The 23,542-nt window shown below is 45.0% G+C and overlaps 1 protein-coding gene across 3 annotated transcripts in view; it reads right to left on the bottom strand.

Annotated features, from left to right (window-relative positions):
* The window catches only part of LOC109873537 (netrin-G2-like), a 159,139-nt gene extending 136,771 nt beyond the window's left edge, over positions 1-22,368 (bottom strand). For 2 of the 3 annotated variants that reach the window (XM_031809344.1, XM_031809345.1), the window contains exons 1-2: positions 21,570-22,368; positions 18,964-19,763 (exon numbers count right to left, since the gene is read on the bottom strand). In XM_031809344.1, coding sequence (XP_031665204.1) covers positions 18,964-19,182 — 219 coding nt within the window. In that variant the 5' untranslated portion in view covers positions 19,183-19,763; positions 21,570-22,368. The remainder of the gene's footprint in view (positions 1-18,963; positions 19,764-21,569) is intronic. The other variant, XM_031809343.1, reaches the window with a different exon arrangement.
* Between the last annotated feature and the right edge of the window lie 1,174 nt (positions 22,369-23,542).

Raw genomic sequence — 23,542 nt, 5'->3', positions numbered from 1 at the left:
AGCAGCAGTGCAGTTCTTGACACACTCAAACTGGTGCGACTGGCACATAGTACCATACCCTGTTCAAAGGCACTGACATCTTTTGCCTTGCCCCTTCACCCTCTGAATGGTATACATACAAAATCCATGTCTCAAGGCTTAAAAATCCTTCTTTAACCTATATCCTCCCCTTCATCTACACTGATTGAAGTGAATTTAACATGTGACATCAATAAGGGATTATAGCCTTCACCTGGATTCACCTGGTCAGTCTATGTCATGGAAAGAGTAGATGTTACTAATGTTTACCTACTCAGTGTAGGTGAGCACGTCCATCTTGAGGAGAGAGGAAACATTATAACAAGTTAGAGACATCCCAACACTGGAGAACTACGTACCAAACATGAATATATTCAATAAAAAAATAATCACTCACAATATCAATGCAATTTGGCTGTTTATCTAAAAAGTAATAGGACTCAATCATATTCAAATGACCTACACCAACAAGAGGGATGTTCTGTAGCTATTTTTGTAACTCTCTCTCTCGCTCTCTCTCGTTATAGTACTTTCCAGGTATTGCCAGCAAGGGGAATAAAGACCATGACAGCCGAAGAACACAATGTTTAGAACAATCATCAAATGAAATGAGCCTCCCATAAAATAAAACACACACAGTGGGACAGACATGGGGATATTGCTTTCTTGCATTATGTTGTTTTGTTCAGAGATGTGAGTTTAGGTCACTAGAGGACTCTCTGTCTCCCTTACCCTGTTGGGAAATGTGATTGTCCTGTACAGAAACATGTGTGTGTCTGTTATTGGTGTAACTTGCTGCCAGTGAGTGATGAAGTGTGTGTGTGTGTGTGTGTGTGCATGCGTGCGTGTGTGTGTGTGTGTACATGCGGGTATCGGTGTGAGTATTGCATGTGTGTGTGTGCTGATGTGTGAGACAGAGAGTGTGTGTCTGCGTTATTTTGCTAACCCTTTTGCCACGTTTAATTACAGGCTCAGTTTCCCTGAGGAGTCCCAGTGACAGAGGAGTGGGTGGTGTGTGCGTGTGTGCGTGTGTGTGTGTGTGTGTGTGTGTGTGTGTGTGTGTGTGTGTGTGTGTGTGTGTGTGTGTGTGTGTGTGTGTGTGTGTGTGTGTGTGTGTGTGTGCATATGAATGCATGAATCTGCATGTATGCATCTGTACATGCATTCGTCTATATAGTACCAGTCAAAAGTTTGGACACACCTACTCATTCAAGGGTTGTTCTTTATATTTTACTATTTTCTACATTGTAGAATAATAGTGAAGACATCAAACTATGAAATAGCACATATGGAATCATGTAGTAACCAAAAAAGTGTTAAAAAATTACAAAATATATTTAGCAAATATTACATTTTGGTTTCCTCAAAGTAGCCACCCTTTGCCTTGACAGCTTTGCACACACTTTGGCACTTTCTCAACCAGCTTCATGAAGTAGTCCCCTGGAATGCATTTCAATTAACAGGTGTGCCTTGTTATAGGTTAATTTGCGGAATTTCTTTCCTTCTTAATGCCTTCTTAATGCGTTTCTTTCCTTCTTAATGCGTAATGCGTTGTGATGAGTTAGGGATGGTATACAGAAGATGGCCCTATTGGGTAAAAGACCAAGTCCATATTATGGCAAGAACAGCTCAAATAAGCAAAGAGAAATGACAGTCCATCATTACTTTAAGACATGAAGGTCAGTCAATCCGGAAACTTTCAAGAAGTTTAAAGAAACATCAAGCCATACGCCGAAACTGGCTCTCATGAGGACCGCCACAGGAAAGGAAGACCCAGAGTTACCTCTACTGCAGAGGATAAATTCATTATAGTTACCAGCCTCAGAAAAATCCAGCCCAAATAATGGCTTCACAGAGTTCAAGTAACAGACACATCTCAGCATCAAGTGTTCAAAGGAGACTGCGTGAGTCAGGCCTTCATAGTCGAATTAGTGCAAAGAAACCACTACTAAAGGACACCAATAATAAGAAGAGACTTGCTTGGGCCAAGAAACACGAGCAATGGACATTAGGTGGAAATGTTGTCTTTTTTTGGTTCCAACCGCCATGTCTTTGTGAGACGCAGAGTAGTTGAACGAAAGATCTCCGCATGTGTGGTTCCCACCGTGAAGCATGAAGGAGGAGGTGTGATGATGTGGGGGTGCTTTGCTGGTGACACTGTCTGTGATAATTTTTTTTAATTCAAGGCACACTTAACCAGCATGGCTACCACAGCATTCTGCAGTGATATGGTTTGCGCTTAGTGGGACTATCATTTGTTTTCAACAGGACAATGACCCAACACACCTCCATGCTGATTAAGGGCTATTTGAAACTCTTTCAAGACTGTTGGAAAAACATTCCAGGTGAAGCTGGTTGAGAGAATGCCAAGAGTGTGCAAAGCTGTCATCAAGGCAAAGGGTGGCTACTTTGAAGAATCTAAAATATATATTTTGATTTGTTCAGCATGGAGGTGTGTTGGGTCATTTATTTGTTTAACACTTTTTGTGGTTACTACATGATTCCATATGTGTTATTTCATAGTTTTGATGTCTTCACTATTATTCTACAATGTAGAAAATAGTAAAAATAAAGAAAAATCCTTGAATGAGGAGGTCTCCAAACTTTTGCCTGGTGCTGTACGTGCACATGCATGCAGCTGTGAAAAGCAGGCCAAAAGATGAGACAAATCCCAGTACTGGAAGAGAAGAGAGGTGACGAGAGAGGAGAGGGGTGATGAGGGTTGGGTCATCTGGCTGCTGCTCCACCACAGGACAGTGTGCCAAGATTATCAGCAGCCAGGTCTGCATTGTGTAGTAGGCTATCCTTTGGCAGCTTCTGCTGTGTGCAAATGAGACAGTGATGTCCCAATCCCCAGGGTTACTTATCTCTCCTTACCACTAGTTGCTCTGTTTGAGGGACACTCAAAAACTAGGGGGAGATTGAGCCTATGGCTACCATAGCTGTAGGAAAATGTAACACTAGCCTACATTTATGAAACGCAGCCTAAGTACTAATAAAATAATACTCAACTAACTTTATCAGGTTTGGGGACATATTTCAAGGGACACAGGATATCCTGCTATCTTTTTGCTATAAGTATCCCATGGCTAAAGACCGGAAATCTTAACTTACGAACCCTCAGCTATGTTCCCAATATTGTACTCCATCCAAGGATCCAAGAGGCAGAGAGGTGAAGTGGTATCATTGGGAGGCTTAGAGGTGGTGTGAGTTCTTCACCTCAGACTGTCTGAGCCCAGTAACAGATCCTCCCTAGTCCGAATTTGAACCGCCTAAGGCTTTATTGATATCATTCCACCAACAAACCATGTGTATCTAAACAGTCTCAGCATGCATGTACATCATATGTACACACACACACACACACACACACACACACACACACACACACACACACACACACACACACACACATGAAACATTGCACCTAAAATAAATAGAATTATAAACTATGAAAATATCCACCACCATATTTTACAGTAGGTATCTTTTCTGCTTATACATTCTCATTTCGACACCAAAGTGCTCTATTTTTTTCATATAATCTAACCAAATCAAATCGCTCTTTGGCCACTCACACCAGTGGTGGGTTTGGCATCGAAATGAGTACGCATGAGTAGAAAAGAGCCCCATATCTACTGTAAAATATGGTGGTGGACCTTTGATGTTATGGGCCAGTGGTCCTGGGACTCTTGTTAAGGTTAACAGCATCATGGCCTACACCGTACCAGGAAAACCAGGTTGCCTCTGCTAGGAGGTTCAAACTTAGCCGCAAGTGGATCTTCCTGCAAGACAATAACCCCAAACCCCCCAAACACACACATCCATAAAGAAATGGTTAATTGGCCACAAAATCAACATTTTGCAATGGCCTTCTCAGTCTGCAGCACTGAAACCCATTGAAAACCTGTGGTTTGAATTGAAGCGCAGACAAGTTATTTCAAGGATCTGGAAGGATTCTGAAAGGAGGAATGATCTAAGAATTCTCCCAACGTGTTCTCCAACTCTGGAAACATTTTAGATGGCTGAGTGCCATAACCCTCGCAAGGTGAGGTATAGAAAGGTAAAAATTACATAGGAAGCTTATGTTAGAGAAATGAACATTCAATTATCTGGCAACAGCTCTGTTGGACATTCCTTGCAATCAGCATGCCAATTGCATGCATTTTAGAGGGGCCTTTTATTGTCCCCAGCACAAGCTGCACCTGTGTAATGATCATGCTGTTTATTCAGCTTCTTGATATACCACAACTGTCAGGTGGATGGATTGGATGGATTATCTTGGCAAAGGAGAACTGCCCATTGACAGAGATATAAACAAATTTGTGCACAAACTTTGATAGAAAAAGGCTTTTTGGAAAATTTTGGGGATCTTTTGTTTCAGCTCATGAAACATTGAACCAACACTTTACATGTTGCGTTTATATTTTAGTTGACATTTCATTTCCTGTGTTAAACCTAACCTTTGGAATGACTTTGATAGCCACAATGAATCTATTTAGTAATTAGGTGGAGATCTCTCAATAATCATTCTCATGAGAGCACATTGGTAGCAGTCAGTGACGAATATCAATGCTAGGGCTTGGTTAAAATCCTGGATGTGAGACCAAAGGGATAGCTCTAGATTAACTCATCAGTAGGCGGTGCTGCCCTGACTATTGTTTTTTTCTGATAGTGGAAATAATGTTGAAAATCTGACTTGTTTCAAAGGTAAAAATTCAACATATGTTATACAATATTTGTTTATGATGACATAATCCTGTGGTTGAAATTTCACCCTTTTTGCAAATCCAATGTGTTTTCCACATAGATTCCACGTCACAATATGTTGACAAATTTAGCTGAAACAACTTTTATTCAACCACTTTGTGCCCAATTGGTTGGCAATTTTAGGACTATTCATTTGTTGTTGTTGATTGAATCATTCCTTTGTTGCTTATGTTGAACTCCTACCCCCCTGTCATGGCGCACCTGACAAAGTTCCTCAATCTTTTCTTTCTGTGTAGTTTTTGCAACTTTGTTAAAAGCTAGTTGTTCTATGTTCCCAGTTCAGCTCCATCTTTATCTGCCATGATCTAAAAACGTATCTATGCAGACCCTTGGTCTTTTTTTCCAGACCAAGACTAACATCTGATCAAGAGCTTGGTGAATAGTTGGTCACTTCGCGATGATTAAGTCCCTGCCCTTTGTACACACCGCCCGTCGCTACTACCGATTGGATGGTTTAGTGAGGTCCTTGGATCGGCCCCGCCGAGGTCGGTCAAGAGGAAGTAAAAGTCGTAACAAGGTTTCCATTGGTGACCATTAATGTGCTCCAAAAACAAAACTGTGGGCTGGGTAGGGTAGGGGGCTCACGCCCCCCGCCTCTCCCTTCCCTCGGCGCAGGGTTCTTGGCCACCCAGGGGCCATCTCAACCCCCTTTCCCCGTTAGGCAAGGCCGCATGGCGCACCTGTGGGTAGGTTATGCTGTGGAGTCCAACACGCATGCAAGTCCAAGGGTTTTCTCCAAACACACCCCGTGGCGCAATGAAAGTGAGGAACGGTGCACGCCAGCTGAGGTGGGATCCCTCAGCACCACCGGCTCGTCTAGCCCGCTCTGTCGGGGAGGTGGAGCGTGAGCGCGTGCGATAGCACCCGAGATATGGTGAACTATGCCTGGGCAGGGCGAAGCCAGAGGACACTCTGTTGGAAGTCCGTAGCAGTCCTGAAGTGCAAATCGGTCGTCCGACCTGGGTATAGGGGTAAAAGACTAATCGAACCATCTGGTAGCTAGTTCCCTCCGAAGCCTCCCTCAGGATAACTGGCGCTCACAGTTTTATCTGGTAAAGCGAATGATTAGAGGTCTTGGGGCCAAAATGATTCTCAAACTTTTTTGTATTTCACCTTTATTTAGCCAGGTAGGCCATTTGAGACAAGTTCTTATTTACAACTGCGACCTGGCCAAGATAAAGCAAAGCAGTGCGACAAAAAAAACTACACAGAGTTACACACAAACAAATGTACAATCAATAACACAATAGAAAAATCTATGTACAGTGTGTGCAAATGTAGAAGAGTAGGGAGGTAAGGCAATAAATAGGCCACAGAGGCGAAATCATTTCAATTTAGCATTAACACTGGAGAGATAGATGTGCAGATGATGATGTGCAAGTAGAGATACTAGGATAAATAACAATATGGGGATGAGGTAGTTGGGTGTGCTACTTACAGATGGGCTGTGTACAGGTACAGTGATCGGTAAACTGCTCTGACAGCTGATGCTTAAAGTTAGAGAGAGGGATATAAGAGCCCAGCTTCAGTGATTTTGCAATTCGTTCCAGTCATTGGCAGCAGAGAACTGGAAGGAAAGGCAGCCAAAGGAAGTGTTGGCTTTGGGGATGACCAGTGAAATATACCTGCTGGAGCGTGTGCTATGGGTGGGTGTTCCTATAGTGACCAGTGAGCTGAGATAAGGCAGCGCTTTACCTAGCAAAGACTTGTAGATGACCTGGAGCCAGTGAGTTTGGCGACGAATATGTGGTGAGGGCAAGACAACCACAGGTCGCAGTGGTGGGTAGTGTATGGGGCTTTGGTGACAAAACAGATGGCACTGTGATAGACTGCTTCCAATTTGCTGAGTAGAGTGTTGGAGGCTATTTTGTAAATGACATCGCCAAAGTCAAGGATCGGTAGGATACATACCCTTGTATGCTGCCAAACATACAAGGGTATGTTTGGCAGCATGAGTGAAGGAGGCTTTGTTGCGAAATAGGAAGCTGATTCTAGATTTAATTGTGGATTGGAGATGCTTAAAATTAGTCTGGAAGGAGAGTTTACAGTCTAATCAGACACCTAGGTATTTGTAGTTGTCCACATATTCTAAGTCAGAACCGTCCAGAGCAGTGATGCTAGTCGGGCAGGCAGGTGCAGGCAGCAATCGGTTGAAGAGCATGCATTTAGTTTTACTAGCATTTAAAAGCAGTTGGAGGCCACGGAAGGTTTGTTGCATGACACCAGCAGCAAGAGCGACATCATTGATATATACAGAGAAGAGAGTCAGTCCAAGAATTTAACTCTGTGGCACCCCCATAGAGATTTCTAGAGGTCCGGACAACAGGCCCTCCGATTTGACACACTGAACTCTTATCAGACAAGTAGTTGGTAAACGAGGCGAAGCAGTCATTTGAGAAGCCAAGGCCATTGAGGCTGCCGATAAGAATGCAGTGATTGACAGAGTTGAAAGCCTTGGCCAGGACAATGAAGATGGCTGCACAGTACTGTCTTTTATCGATGGCAGTTATGATATCGTTTAGGACCTTGAGCGTGGCTGAGGTGCACCCATGACCAGCTCGGAAACCAGATTGCATAGTGGACAAGTTATGGGATTCGAAATGGTCAGTGATCTGTTTGTTAAATTGGCTTTTGAAGATTTTAGAAAGGCAGGACACGATGAATATAGGTCTATAACAGTTTGGGTCTAGAGTGTCTTTGAAGAGCGGCAGCTTTCCAATATTTGGGGATCTCAGACGACAAGAAAGAGGTTGAACAGGCTAGTAATAGAGGTAGCAACAATTTCGGCAGATCATTTTAGAAAGAGAGGGTTCAGATTGTCTAGCCCTGCTGATTTGTAGGGATCCAGATTTTGCAGCTCCTTCAGGACATCAGCTGTCTGGATTTGGGGGAAGGAGAAGCGGGGGGGGAGGGGGGGCTAGGGCAAGTTGCTGCAGGGGGTGCTGAGCTGTTGGCCGAGGTAGGGGTAGCCAGGTGGAAAGCATGGCTAGCTGTAGAAAAATGCTTTTTGAAATGATCGATTATCGTAGATTTATCTGTGGTGACAGTGTTTCCTATCCTCAGTGCAGTGGACAGCTGGAAGGAGGTGCTCTTATTCCCCATGGACTTTACAGTGTCCCAGAACTATTTGGAATTAGTGCTACAGGATGCAAATTTTTGTTTGAAAAAGCTAGCCTTAGCTTTCCTAACTGAGTATATTGGTTCCTGACTTTCCTGAAAGTTGCATATCGCAGGGGCTATTGGATGCTAATGCAGAACACCACAAGATGTTTTGTGCTGGTCAAGGGCAGTCAAGTCTGGGGTGAACCAAGGCTATATCTGTTCTTAGTTCTACAAACTTTAAATGGGTAAGAAGCCTGGCTTGCTGGCTTGGAGCCAGGCGTAGAATGCGAGTTGCCTAGTGTGCCACATTTGGTAAGCAGAACTGGTGTGGTGGGATGAACCGAACGCCGGGTAAAGGCGCCTGATACTGACACTCATCAGACCCCAGAATAGGTGTTGGTTGATATAGACAGCAGGATGGTGGCCATGGAAGTCGGAATCCGCTAAGGAGTGTGTAACAACTCACCTGCTAAATCAACTAGCCCTGAAAATGGATAAATATTCAAACGAGAACTTTGAAGGCAGAAGTGGGGAAGGGTTCCATGTGAACAGCAGTTGAACATGGGTCAGTCGGTCCTAAGAGATGTATGCTCTCTGGGCGAACGCCGTTCGGAAGGGAGGGGCGATGGCCTCGAAAGAGAGTCAGGTTCAGATCCCCGAATCCGGAGTGGCAGAGACGGACGCTGTGAGTCGGCAGGTGCGGTAACGCGACCCTTTCCCAGAGAAGCTGGCGGGAATCCCGGGGGAGAGTTCTCTTTGTGAAGGACAGGGCTGGAATGGGTTCGCCCCGAAAGAAGGGCCCAAGCCCTGGAAAGAGTTGCGGTTACGGCGGCGTCCGGTGATGGCCCTTAAAAATCTGGGGGAGAGGGTGTAAATCTCACGCCGTACCCATATCCACAGCAGATCTCGATCTATAAGCCCAGGATGATAGTAAAGTGGGCAATAAGTGACATTACAAGAAAGGGAACACAGATATAACAGTAAAAAAAAGGTTGCAGGTTGGATGGCCATCTAACAAAAACAGATCGGAGGGCCGTCAAGCGAAACAGACCAACGAAGCGTGGATAAACAGCGCGAGTATTTATAACTCTTTGAAGGCCGGGTAGGCTTCTCCCTTCCCTCGGTGTGGTGTCCTGGGCCGGGAGGGTGGCGTCGGCCCTCGCCCGAGCTCAGTTCCCCGCATTTCACGTTGCCTGGGTTTCGCCCGACCGGCTCCATCCCCCCTTTCCCTGTTAGGCACGGACGCATGGCTGGCCGTGTCCGAAGGGGATCGGGGGTTGCCGGTGAACCGGGTCTTCCCACCTCGGTCTCCAATATCAACCGCCTGGGTCTTGCCCAAGACCCTTGCGGTACCCAGTCAACCACTCTGGATAATCAGGATAGGAGAACACAGACCTAACACAAGGTCTGCTGGGTTTGGGTGGCCCTGTATGTTACCCTGGGCAGAGGTAGCCAGGGAAAGGGCAACGGCAGGGTTAGCCTGGCTTTAGCAGGGGGAGGTGGCATGGCCCTGGGCCCAGATTGGGACAGCAGTGATCTACTGACTGTTCTCATAGATCTGTATATAATGACGAGACGCTCATGTCTCCGCCATAACAATGGGAGTTGTTGTCCCAAAGGCAGGAAGGCAGGCGACAAGCTTAGGTCCATAGAAACGCATTGGGCATATTTTGGACCAATTTTGGCAAGAGTGAAACCTCTAGCTTCACCTCTTCCTCTCTGCTATTCTCTACTCCACCACACTACCAGCTGCCATCTTCCTCTCCTTTCAAGCATGCTCCTCTTCCGCTTAAGCTTCTCTCCCTCTCCCTCTCTCTCTCTCTCTCTCTCGTCTATTTTTAGAGCTGGCTGATTTCTACCTTCTAAAACAGGCAAAATCTGTTGTGGAAGAGGAAGGGTTTTTTCCCTTCTTTCACACATGAACATACTGTACATACACACTCTGTTCATCCCTCATCTGTCACTACACACACTCGTACACATACACGGCGAGGAATCAATTTTCATGGGGGTACTTTACCTAAGGGACTTGATTGAAGGTTTTGGTTCAAACCAAGCCACATGAAAGACGTACTGTACACTAACACAGGCTTGTTGTCTGTGTTTGTGTGTGTGTGTGTGTGTGTGTGTGTGTGTGTGTGTGTGTGTGTGTGTGTGTGTGTGTGTGTGTGTGTGTGTGTGTGTGTGTGTGTGTATGTACGAGGACAGTGCTGGTCTGATTTCATCTTTCTGCTTAGCTAAGATGTGATCTTCTCCACCTCTCCCTCATCATTATCTCTCTCTCCCTCCCTCCCTGCCTGCAACACACACACACCATCCCCAGGGGTTACACATGACCAAAACAGTACAACTACCATGTATAGAGAGCTCGCTACAGTACAGTAGAATCGTCCTCAAAAGAAAGAGGGCCGCCATGTTTAAAGGAGTTACCATACTGCCCCAGTTGGCAGAGGACACTACCTATAGCTAGCTTCACTCCCCATGAACAGGAGATGAATATAACAGTGTATCCCAGAGGAGAGGAGGAACAGGGCTAAATGAAGGCAGGGAAATCTGTGCCTCAACACCAAACTAGCATCCGCATTCACGGCCTTCGTTTTGGGGAAACAGTGTATTCATGTGAATAATAATTAAGGTACAGTGGGGACATACATTGGTGAAAAAGCGCACGCACATACATAAAACACAGAACACACACATGCATAAAACACCCACACATACATGTGTGTATTTACTGTAGTGTAGGTCTTTAAGTTACATCTGTCCCACTATTGCATAACGTAATAGAAAACAGTATTGGGATCTGACTACTGTCCATATGTCCATTCATATACTTAAGCACCATGTCGGTGTCTTCCAAGTGCTGCTCTCTCTCTTTGGGGCTCAAACCATTTCAGCACCATGGCTACCAATCCATACTGTACACTGATACTGAACTGCCATCACACACACACACATGCATGTACTGTATGCATCCATACACACAAACATACATGCACACACACACTTTCTCTGTTTGTTACTTATTCCGATGAACAACAAGATGGTTGAAACTTCAATCACCTTTTAACTTTTCTAAATAAAGGATTTTGGTGGAGCTAACGAGTGCACACATCAGTGAAGGAATGAAGTATGCAGAATGGTGGCGACACACAGCCTTGGATGATCTAAGAGTAGGGATGCACAATATATTGGTGAATATATCAGAATCGTCCGATACTAGCTGAAAATGCCAACATCGGTATCGGCCTGATGTCTAGTTTAACACCGATGTGAAAGCTGACGTGCATACCTATATAATGACCCCACGTAAAATTTTCCGCTACACGTGCAACACAGCATCCCTAACCTAGCCTACAATTTCTGCTGTGTGGATCGAGCAGTCAACAAGTCGAGCAGTCAATTGAAAGATAAACAACATTTCAGCGAGGCAACTCAAAGGCGAAATCTATTAACGCCAAGATAATGGAATTCATTGTCCTTGACAATCAACCGTTCCCTGTCGTGGGTGATGTTGGCATTCTCAACTGATCGAGCACCAGTACACACTAACGTTACCAAGTGCGCTACTGTTCAGATGTTGCCCTACCGGAGTACACAGTAATAGCGTCACTGCTATTATCTTCATGACATACTATGGAACGCCGTTTGGGTCTTTGCGTGTCAAAAAAGATACAAGTCAAATACCATTATTTTACGAATTAAATAAGCTTTTAATTTGATACGTCAAATAACACAGTTTGACAATGTTGTGTGTTCTGAATTTGCACGTGCAAACCAAGCGCCACCACTATCAGTAGCACTGTCAAAGCTGTACAAAAAAGTCTGAAAACAAGCAAACTGTTACGGTTTTCTTCCGTCGAAAGAGAGTCGGACCAAAATGCAGCGTGGCTAATAATATACATCTTTAATGAAGATGAACACGAACAATACAAAACAACAAACGGAACTTGAAAACCTATACAGCCTATCTGGTGACAACTAACACAAAGACAGGAATAATCACCCACGAAACACTCAAAGAATATGGCTGCCTAAATATGGTTCCCAATCAGAGACAACGAGAATCACCTGCCTCTGATTGAGAACCGCCTCAGGCAACCATAGACTTTGCTAGAACACCCCACTAAGCCACAATCCCAAAACCTACGAAAAACCCCCATACATAAACACACCACAAAATAAACACCCTGGCCTGACCAAATAAAGAAAGAAAACACAAAATACTAAGACCAGGGCGTGACACAAACACGAACAATGTGTTTACAATGCCGCGTTGGTAATAAAGCATTATTTCTTCGACCGCAACTGGGGTAGCTAGCTAGCTTTAGCTTGGTACTTAGATAGCGCCAATACAACCAGGCTGAAAACAATGTCCAGTTGAAACTGCAGTCATTTAAACTATTCTTATTAATGATTTAGGAATCCTTGTGCGTATTAGCTTGGTAGCCACTTGTTGTTCGCCTATTGAAATTGAGCTTCAGTTCAATGAAAATAAATAGCTAGCCAGCTACTTAACCCTGTTGCCCAAAGCAGCCAGCTAGCTTCATCTGGCTAGTGAGACCTGACAGGGTTATGTGTTGTGAAGCTAGCCACATTAACGATTAGGCACAATAGTGGAATTTACGGTTTGCCTTCAAAATAAAAGTACCTCTTTGAAATTGATGCAGAGGGTTACAATTGGTGGAATCATGCCATATTTAGACTAGATCATGTTAAATAAGGTTGTAATGTGAAGCAATGAAATGGGGTGTCTGTCTACTCGGTGACACCCACAGGACACAACTATGAAGAGTTTACGCAAATATTAGCGTTGTAGCTTTTATCGCGGGACTTTGACTGTGAAATCCCCTCCCCAGTCAGCCTATTGTGTGTGTTGACATTCATATTGCACTGTACAGTTTTACCTAAGGATTGGGGATCACTGAAATGGGGTAACGGTCTACTCATTACCAAATATACATATTTTCCCAACATCCTCCTCAGAGTTATCAGACTCCAAAACATCCACACAGTATTGTTTTTCCTCTGGAATGGTGTTCAATGCATATGGGTTAACAGTTGTTTCAGAGTCCCGCAATAAGAGCTACGATGCTAATGTTCTCTGGGTGTCACTGAGTAGACTGATACCCCATGTCATTGATCCACAATCAATAGGTAAGGCTGTACAGTGAAATAAGTATGCCCCCAATGCAACTCTAAAGTATAATACATCCAGTGTGATTTCAACAGATTTGTGTCAAATTAACAAATGATTGTCTTTTGTTGATTTTATATAACATTACAATCTCGTTTAGCATGATCTATTCAATTATGGCATAATTCTACTATTTGTATTCATTTGCATCACTGTCAATGACATACTTTTATTTTGAAGGCTAACCACAAAGTCCACTATTGTGGCTAATCCTTATTGTGGCTAGCTTCACATAGATGGGTCCGACCACCATTAATCAAATAAGAACGGTCTTATAAATTAGGGTTATTTTAGATGATGACACCGAGCTATATAGTTAGCTAGGGTAATTACAGCTACTGAATCAGATTGTCATTTTGCTATGTTCTTTATGACCAGCACTGTACATGCAGGAGACAACTTTACCAGCATCATAACATACGTATGGATAAATCGTTGTGACATATGAAATACGAGTGTAATCAATGTGTAATAACTATGTAAAACATTTATGAACACGTTCAATTATTATGTGACGTGCCGCATTCATATTCAGGTCCTGATTGGTCAACAAGCTTCTTTGACATGTCAAAAAGTATTACTTGACGTGTATCTTTTTTGACATACAAAGACCCAAACGGCGTTCCATGGAAATCCTGGTTGAGAATGAAACGACTGAACAAATGAACAACGAAACAGCACAGCAAGTAAGTGAAAGAAATAGGCTTTGATTATGTTTGACTTGTAATGGGGACATACATAAATGCCAACAAAATAACTTTTTGGTCAGTGTGTGTGTGTGTGTGTGTGTGTGTGTGTGTGTGTGTAACCTTTATTTAACTAGGCAAGTCAGTTAAGAACAAATTCTTATTTGCAATGAAGGCCTACCCCGGCCAAACCTGGACAACGCTGGGCCAATTGTGCGCCACCTTATGGGACTCCCAATCACGACCGGATGTGATACAGCCTGGATTCGAACCAGGGACTATAGTGATACCTCTTGCACTGAGATGCAGTGCCTTACACGGAACCCAAACCGGCTTCGCGCGCGCCATCGTGCATAAATGTATTTTGTCCCCCCACACCAAACGCGATAACGACACGCAGGTTAAAATATAAAAACAAACTCAGAACCAATTATATTAATTCGGGGACAGGTCGAAAAGCATTAAACATTTATGGCAATTTAGCTAGTTAGCTTGCACTTGCTAGCTAATTTGTCCTATTTAGCTAGCTTGCTGTTGCTAGCTAATTTGCCCTGGAATATAAACATTGAGTTGTTATTTTACCTGAAATGCACAAGGTCCTCTACTCTGCCAATTAATCCACACATAAAACGGTCAACTGAATCATTTCTAGTCATCTCTCATCCTGAATCATTTCTAGTCATCTCTCATCCTGAATCATTTCTAGTCATCTCTCATCCTGAATCATTTCTAGTCATCTCTCATCCTGAATCATTTCTAGTCATCTCTCATCCTGAATCATTTCTAGTCATCTCTCCTCCTTCCAGGCTTTTTCTTCTCTTGACTTTATATTGCAATTGGCAACTTTCATAAATTAGGTGCATTAATGCCACCGACCTCGTTCGTCTTTCAGTCACCCACGTGGATATAACCAATGAGGAGATGGCACGTGGGTAACTGCTTCTATTAACCGATGAGGAGATGGGAGAGGCAGGACTTGCAGCGCAATCTGCGTCAGAAATATAACTGATTTCTATTTTAGCCTGTGGCAGCGCAGACGCTCTTTGGCGCGCGCGAGCAGTGTGGGTGCAATAATTGAAAAACATTTTTTGAAAAACACATTTTTCAAAGCTCGCGCATGCGACGCAAGCAGTGTGGTCAGCCTGTTAAATATTGGTTATCGGTATAGTTCTTTTTGGCAAGGAAACTATTGGATATCGGTATCGGCCAAAAATGTAATATCAGTGCATCATTATCTAAGAGGAAGGGACCAGTCTGCTCTACTCAAGCCTATTGATCCCAGCTGGTATAAAAACTGATGACTAAGACTAATCTGCTGTCCCAGGTACCACCCACAACCCCTCCCCTATGGAACATTCCAGGAGGATAGAGAGAGCCTAAGACTGGGATCTGGAACGGAATGGCGGCTAGCGTCCGGAGCTCCTTGTAAGGAAGAAGCCCATTAAGGAGAACATCAATATTTCATCGCTCAGAAACATAATTGTGAAAGTTTCTAGCTGCAGGTTCGGGCCATGCCATTAGAGGGCAAACGTCAATACAGGAGGCCCCAGCATTTCTCTCTCTCTCTTTCACACAGGACGCCTCAGCATCTCTCTCTCTTTCACACAGGAGGCCCCAGCATTTCTCTCTCTCTCTTTCACACAGGATGCCCCAGCATTTCTCTCTCTCTCTTTCACACAGGACGCCTCAGCATCTCTCTCTCTTTCACACAGGAGGCCCCAGCATTTCTCTCTCTCTCTTTTCACACAGGACGCCTCAGCATCTCTCTCTTTCACACAGGACGCCTCAGCATCTCTCACTCTCTCTCTCTTTCACACAGGACACCTCAGCATCTCTCTCTCTCACAGGATGCCTCAGCATATCTCTCTCTCTCTCTCTCTCTCTCTCTCTCTCTCTCTCTCTCATGACACCTCAGCATCTCTCTCTCTCTCACAGGATGCCCTCAGCATCTCTCTCTCTCACAGGATGCCCCAGCATCTCTCTCTCTCTCTCTTTCACACAGGACGCCTCAGCATCTCTCTCTCTCTCTCACACAGGACGCCTCAGCATCTCTCTCTCACACAGGACACCTCAGCATCTCTCTCTCACACAGGACACCTCAGCATATTTCTCTCTCTCCCACACAGGACGCCTCAGCATCTCTCTCTCACACAGGATGCCTCAGCATCTCTCTCTCTCACACACACAGGACGCCTCAGCATCTCTCTCTCTCACACACACAGGACGCCTCAGCATCTCTCTCTCTCACACAGGGCGCCTCAGCATCTCTCTCTCTCTCACACAGGACGCCTCAGCATCTCTCTCTCTCTTTCACACAGGAGGCCCCAGCATTTCTCTCTCTCTCTCTTTCACACAGGACGCCCCAGCATTTCTCTTTCTCTCTTTCACACAGGACGCCTCAGCATCTCTATCTCTCTCTCACAGGATGCCTCAGCATATCTCTCTCTCTCTCACACAGGACACCTCAGCATCTCTCTCTCTCTCTCTCTCTCACAGGACGCCTCAGCATCTCTCTCTCTCTCACACAGGCTGCCCCAGCATCTCTCTCTCTCTTTGACACAGGACGCCTCAGCATCTCTCTCTCTCTCTCTCTCTCACACAAGATGCCTCAGCATCTCTCTCTCACACAGGACACCTCAGCATATTTCTCTCTCTCCCACACAGGACACCTCAGCATCTCTCTCTCTCTCTCTCTCTCTCTCACACAAGATGCCTCAGCATCTCTCTCTCACACAGGACACCTCAGCATATTTCTCTCTCTCCCACACAGGACACCTCAGCATCTCTCTCTCTCTCTCTCTCACACACAAGATGCCTCAGCATCTCTCTCTCACACAGGACACCTCAGCATATTTCTCTCTCTCCCACACAGGATGCCTCAGCATATCTCTCTCTCTCTCACACAGGACACCTCAGCATCTCTCTCTCTCTCTCTCTCTCTCACAGGACGCCTCAGCATCTCTCTCTCTCTCACACAGGCTGCCCCAGCATCTCTCTCTCTCTTTGACACAGGACGCCTCAGCATCTCTCTCTCTCTCTCTCTCTCTCTCTCTCTCTCTCTCACACAAGATGCCTCAGCATCTCTCTTTCACACAGGACGCCTCAGCATCTCTCTCTCTCTCACACAGGACGCCTCAGCATCTCTCTCTCTCTTTCACACAGGAGGCCCCAGCATTTCTCTCTCTCTCTTTCACACAGGAGGCCCCAGCATTTCTCTCTCTCTCTCTCTTTCACACAGGATGCCTCAGCATCTCTTTCTTTCACACAGGACGCCTCAGCATCTCTCACTCTCTCTCTTTCACACAGGACGCCTCAGCATCTCTCACTCTCTCTCTTTCACACAGGACGCCCCAGCATTTCTCTTTCTCTCTTTCACACAGGACGCCTCAGCATCTCTCTCTCTCTCTCTCTCTCACAGGACGCCTCAGCATCTCTCTCACACAGGATGCTGAGGCATCTCTCTCTCTCTCTCTCACACACAGGACGCCTCAGCATCTCTCTCTCTCTCTCACACAGGGCGCCTCAGCATCTCTCTCTCTCTCTCGCACAGGACGCCTCAGCATCTCTCTCTCTCTCACACAGGATGCCTCAGCATCTCTCTCTTTCTCTCTCACATGACGCCTCAGCATCTCTCTCTTTCTCTCTCACATGACGCCTCAGCATCTCTCTCGCTCTCCTTCTGAGGAGCAGTCACTGGAGAGGGCTTTCTCAGGCCTCAGCAGTTTCTGCTACTTCTACATTAAACAAATCATTAACCATTAGGTAGCCGAGGAAGGAGCATATCCACTCTGCTTCACGTTATCAAATGATCCTTGAGTCCTGTTATTAGTCTCAATGAGGAGTGTGTGTGTGTGTGTAGATATGTTTGTAAAATGCAGGATTAAGGTAGCCATACACTCTTAGGAAGAAAGGGTTCCAAAAGGGTTCTCGGTAGATCCCTTCGTAGACGGTTCTAGGGAAAACCTTTAGATGATAAAATGGTTCTTGGTAGAACCATAGAGGATTCTAAGCAGACCCCTTCATAGAGGGTTCTAGGTAGAACCATATACAGACGGTTCTTTGAAAAAGCCTAGAACCCTCTGCAAAAGGTTCTACCCAGCACCAAAAAGGGTTCCCCTATAGGGACAACACAAAGAACCCTATACGGTACTACTTAGCACCTTTTCTAAGAGTGTACAATACACAGTGTGTGTATGTGAAAGTGTGGTTCTGAGACATCAGTGGATAATGAATAAATCACTTCTGTATCTCTGTCCTTGGTTGTAAGTCCTTCCTCATCTGATTACCTCACGACTCATTGACTGGGTAGCTGTTACAAGGATTGTCCAGCCAAGTGATAGGGATCTTGCGCCAAACACATTAAGTAGACACTCAGATTGTGTCCAAGTTGTGACAATTAAAAGTAAGCAGTATGCTGTAGCTAAAACAGGCCCACAGAGGTAGCCTATTCTAAAAAGTTTCAAACTATCCAAACTTCCTACTTCTAGAGTTTAATTCCACTCAACAACCTATTAAAGCGGGAACTATAACATTGAGCCTTGCATTCTAATGCCTAGTATTTTCCCGCAGTTCTCCACTCTCGCCCTGCGAGTGCCCTTGAAACGAAAGGTCCTCCACCCTCTCTCTTGTCTTGATGCTGTTTAGCAGGCGAAATTTGAAGTCCTCCCGAAAACGCAATCAAGCCGGTTGACAGTCTGCCAACACAATGTGAATGTAAACAACACCTCCGCACCTCTCTCAGTGAGCTCGAGCCCATGGCCAAGTCATTTCACTGATGTCATGGCTTTTGGAGCCCGCCAAACTTGGCCAAGGACCGCTCAAGCCTGCTCAAATTCACATTGCATCAGGAGGTTCTGACCTGACTAAGCCCAGTAGCCTGGTATGTTTTTTTTGATCCAACTCTGCTTCTGTTGTTCTCACATTTCCTTTATTGAGCAAAAACTCTGCATATCGCCTCTTACTGTGTTATTTAAGTCCGCAAACAAATGAGGCTTTCCCAAAGTCACACTGAAATAGTGTTGATTGCAAATAGGCATTGCGATAGGTTACCCTTTGCCTGGATGTTCCCTGGACTATAGTTCAGACCTGTCAATTCAACTCATTATTTAATTCATCGCCCTCACTGCAGCAACTTCCAACATCAATTGCAGTGCATTACAATAAACCACCCACTCCGCCTTTCCAACTTACCAGAGTGCAGAATCTCTCGGGCGGGTTGCCGCAGGTGATGCCCGGCGGGTCCACCTTCACCCGCATGTAGTCCTTCATGGACTGGGCCTTGGGCTGGCATGCATACTGCTCCCACACTGCGCCATCGTCCGTGCTCACCAGGGACTTGCACAGGTCGTACTGGCCCAGCGCCAAGGGGGAAAAGCAGTGCAGGAGGAGCAACACGGCCTGGCGGAGCATGGCACGAGAGTGGTCCGAGGACGAGTGGGGTCTGGCGGAAAAGGGCGAGGGGGGCCACAGTAGTCAGAGTTGAGGCGAAGAGCATGGAACTCGACTGAGGATCATACGGACACAGTAAGTAACTTCGTTGTCACCAATATGCATCTGCACGCTCAGCTGAGCTTAAGGGGACGTTTTGGGGATGATGGAAAAAATACAAAATGCAAGAGAAACAAAAGTGCTCGAGTTGGCTAAGTCAAATTTACAGCCGTTCAACAAACGTGGGCAAATAATCACAGCTCCTTTAGGAAATGACACTAACTTGTTTCGATGTCGGATATGGAAAAGTGACAATAATAGAGCAGGGGGCGTCGAAAGTCAGAGAAACTTCACATCTACTTCAACCATAGTGGCGCCAGTGCTGCGTTGGCGGTGGTGGCGGTTGGAGAATCAGCAGAACAAATCCATACTTCAGAGGTCCTTTTCGCCTGGGAGAGGTGAGAGCTGCCCGCTAGGGATGATAAAGGGAGAGTGGACTACGTCTTTAGATACAGCCATCGGGTCGTGATGCAGCGGCCCGGAGCCTTGCCTCAGTGATTGTCCTGTAAAGAAGAGGGAAATTATTAAGATATTAGACTGATAGAGGGAGAGAGAGACTACATAGCATAGTTTATCTTGTTCATCACATGTTTCACTTGTTTTATTTTCCAATATTGGACATTTAGGCTACATAACCTAAGTTGTATTGGGAGAGTAAGGCCTATGACTGAACTTCCCAGAAATTGGACCAAACCATGTAGGCTGACAGAGAGGATATTGTAAGCAAACAGTATGTCATTGTGATCGTGTAGGTGACATATTTCAGAGATCTTATTTCCAGAATTATGCACAAGTTTTTAAGTCATATGCAGGGCTTGGTGCCAATTTACAAAAGGTGGGAATGTGTGGGTGGTGTAGTTTGGGTGTGGACTTTCAATGAAAGAAGGAAAGGTGGGAATGTGTGGGTGGTGTAGTTCGGGTGTGGACTTTCAATGAAAGAAGGAAAGGTGGGAATGTGTGGGTGGTGTGGTTTTGGCGTGGACTTTCAATGAAAGAAGGAAAGGTGGGAATTTGTGGGTGGTGTGGTTTGGGCGTGGACTTTCAATGAAAGAAGGAAAGGTGGGAATGTGTGGGTGGTGTGGTTTGGGCGTGGACTTTGAATGAAAGAAGGAACGGTGGGAATGTGTGGGTGGTGTGGTTTGGGCGTGGACTTTCAATGAAAGAAGGAAAGGTGGGAATGTGTGGGTGGTGTGGTTTGGGCGTGGACTTTCAATGAAAGAAGGAACGGTGGGAATGTGTGGGTGGTGTGGGTGGGATGGGGGGGGGGGGGGGGTGCGGGTGGGATGGGGGTTGGTGTGGGTGGTGTGGGGGGGATTGTGTGGGTGGTGTGGGTGGGAATGTGTGGGAATGGGTGGGTGGTGTGGGTGGGGTTTGGGTGGTGTGGGTGGGTGGGATGTGTGGGTGGGTGGGATGTGTGGGTGGTGTGGACTTTCAATGAAAGAAGGAAAGACGTATGAGCTAAAACTTAACTTATGATGTAGCATATATATCTGACATAGCATAAAGTATTACACACACCGTCACTCTGCTGTCCTGATTGATGTATGATATGATGTAGCATATGCATTGCGTCTTGGAAGGTGGGTTAAAGGAAAGTGAAAAAGTCACTCCACCACTTTGTGCATCAGTTCTATAAAATATGAGGCATCCTAACTTCACCTGCATCGCCATGCATTGTATCTGACATAGCACTTAGTAAATTATTACACACACCGTCACTCTGCTGTCCTGATTGCGCACCTGCGTAAATGTAACAGTATAGCTTCCGTCCCTCTCCTCGCCCCAACCTGGGCTCGAACCAGGGACACTCTGCCGCCTATGCGCGAGAGTTTGATTCTGCATCGCCTTTCCAAATGCTAGATGACCAGAGTGAGCAAAATGCGTTTTAATTGGATTAACCCCGTTCACAGTTTGGCTATCTGTCCACAGATATTTTTTTTTCCACGAAAATTAGGTAAAGCTAAATTCAGCGTTTAGTTTGAAAGTCGCCAAAGCTGTTCTTCAAATACGGTATAGGGGTGTGTCTGACTAGTGCTTCTGCTAGCTTCAGCAGGGCGAATCAAAAGTAGCAACCATTCAGGCTGCATTTAATTTGGTAGCCTAATAAATAATATTATTTCTAAACATAATATGAAGTGACAACTGTTTTATTGATTGTTGAGTATATGCCTAATACTATTTAGAATAGTGAGTGGCAATTGAATAGTCTGCATCACTCGAAGTGAGCGGTGCGTTTTAGACTAGGTTTCGTAATCTCGTTTATTTTTTTTAAATCAAACATTTTGACACGTGTCGGATTTGCGACTTACTTAGAACATTCATCTGATCCGGGAGAGCTTCTCTGTCCCTTTATACGACCGCCTCTCTGCCGTGAGCCTTGCACGGCTCCATCTACACTATCGGGCTCCTGTCGAGGTGTAGGCTACTGTACTCCACTCCTGTTATCTGGTCTGGTCTCCTTGTTGGTCTTCTCCAGCGGGTAACTTTTTTACTACACCGCGGAAGGCTGCACAGAGTAGAACGGTATCCTAGATCTGGAAACGGGCGGTTGGGGAAAAAGAGCGTGATTTCCAGTTTGAAGGAGGATCAAAAGTGAAAATATTGACTTTGAGGAAGGGCTGGTGCCCGTTTCTTCTCCTCCCACTTTACAAGCTCGGGTTTACCCGGGATGCTCAAGGGCAGAAAAAAAAAGCTTGGTGGAAAATCTCTCTCTCGTCTACTCCCTGTCCCTCTCTCTCTCCCCTTCTCTCTCTCTCTTATGTACTCACTTACCCTTCTCTCCCTCTTATGTACTCACAAACCCTTCTCTCTCTCTCTTAATGCCTGGGCTAAATCCTTTTCACCATCACTTCCAATCACTTTGAGGGCTTTTATCTGCTAACCTCCGGGGCGGGCGGCGCAACTTCGCTCTCGACGCTTTCTCGCGTGGGCCGACATGCACCAAACTGAACCGTCCCACAGGCCGATCAGCACGCGCTGCTTAAAGGACCTGCGGGGAAGTGGAGCTATAGCCCATGTCGTATCGTCCCGCTCTCTGTCACGGATTCATCCTGTGCGTCCGAGCGGTCCGATAGTTGGATCAGGAAATCGCTAGCAGCAGATAAGCCAGAGTTGTTTGCGCGTTTTAGGACGTGTTGGATAGATGGCGGTTTAGATTCGGGACATAAACACTGCTCGGGTTTAACACCATCCATATTGGATTTATATATGCCATATATTTTTCAACTGTGCTGTTTCACACAAGTTCTGAACCTTTCTATTCTCATTGTTTCTACAGATTGAAAATAAAATGTTTTGCTTAAAGAATAAATTATATTTTTGATCGATTGACTATGGCTTTTCAAATCACCAGTATTGCTATCTGCAGCGTTAAGCGCTAGGTACATGTTACAATTCTTCAGCCATTCCTGGACCTGTGACCAAAAACGAGCTACATATGGACAGTACCAAAATAAATGATCTAATGACTCTGCCTCCTCAGCAGAATCTGCAGAGATGGAAAGATTGTATCCCCCATATATATATATAACATTCTATTAGTTGCAAGAATTTTGTATAATCATTTAAATTAAAACATTCAACATTTTGAATCTGGCCTCCTTTTGCGTATCTGTTCAGCATAAACCATGTGCCATGGAATCAGTACCTCAAAAATCTTTTCCCAACTTTTTTGAAATCTATAAGGGCACCGCTGTCAATGTTTTGGTCCTTATATTATACTGGTATACTCTTTTATTTATCACAATTTTCTTCAACCAATGATGGTCTTCAAGGAAAGTTTCTTACTTTCTCTCCCTTTCACTTTCCTTTTCCATTTTTGCAGTAATGCTGCATTAGTTGGTTGTAATTTGGGTCGAGCAGACATTTCCATATGTGTTTTTCCATATGTGTGCAGTCCTATTTAAAAAAAAATAAACATTGAACCTTTATTTAACTAGGCAAGTTAGTTAAGAACGAATCTTATTTACAATGACGGCCTAGGAACAGTGGGTTAACTGCGTTGTTCAGGGGCAGAATGACAGATTTTTTCCATGTCAGCTCAGAGATTCAATCCAGCAATTTTTCAGTTACTGGCCCAATGCTCTAACCACTAGGCTACCTGCCGCACTTATAGCTCTGGCTAGCATTAGTTTATGTTATTGATGTGCATAACTGCAATAAAATAAAAAAACCTTACCACTTACCAAATGATGATAATATGAAACTTATTCTTGAAAAGGGAGACGCAAACAAATTTAGTAGCAACATCCTCTTTGATAACACCCCAGCAGCCACTGCAAAC

Source organism: Oncorhynchus kisutch, linkage group LG29 (genome assembly GCF_002021735.2).
Source record: "Oncorhynchus kisutch isolate 150728-3 linkage group LG29, Okis_V2, whole genome shotgun sequence".
In the NCBI taxonomy this organism is placed as follows: Eukaryota; Metazoa; Chordata; class Actinopteri; order Salmoniformes; family Salmonidae; genus Oncorhynchus; species Oncorhynchus kisutch.
This window is presented reverse-complemented; position numbering and strand designations above follow the sequence as displayed.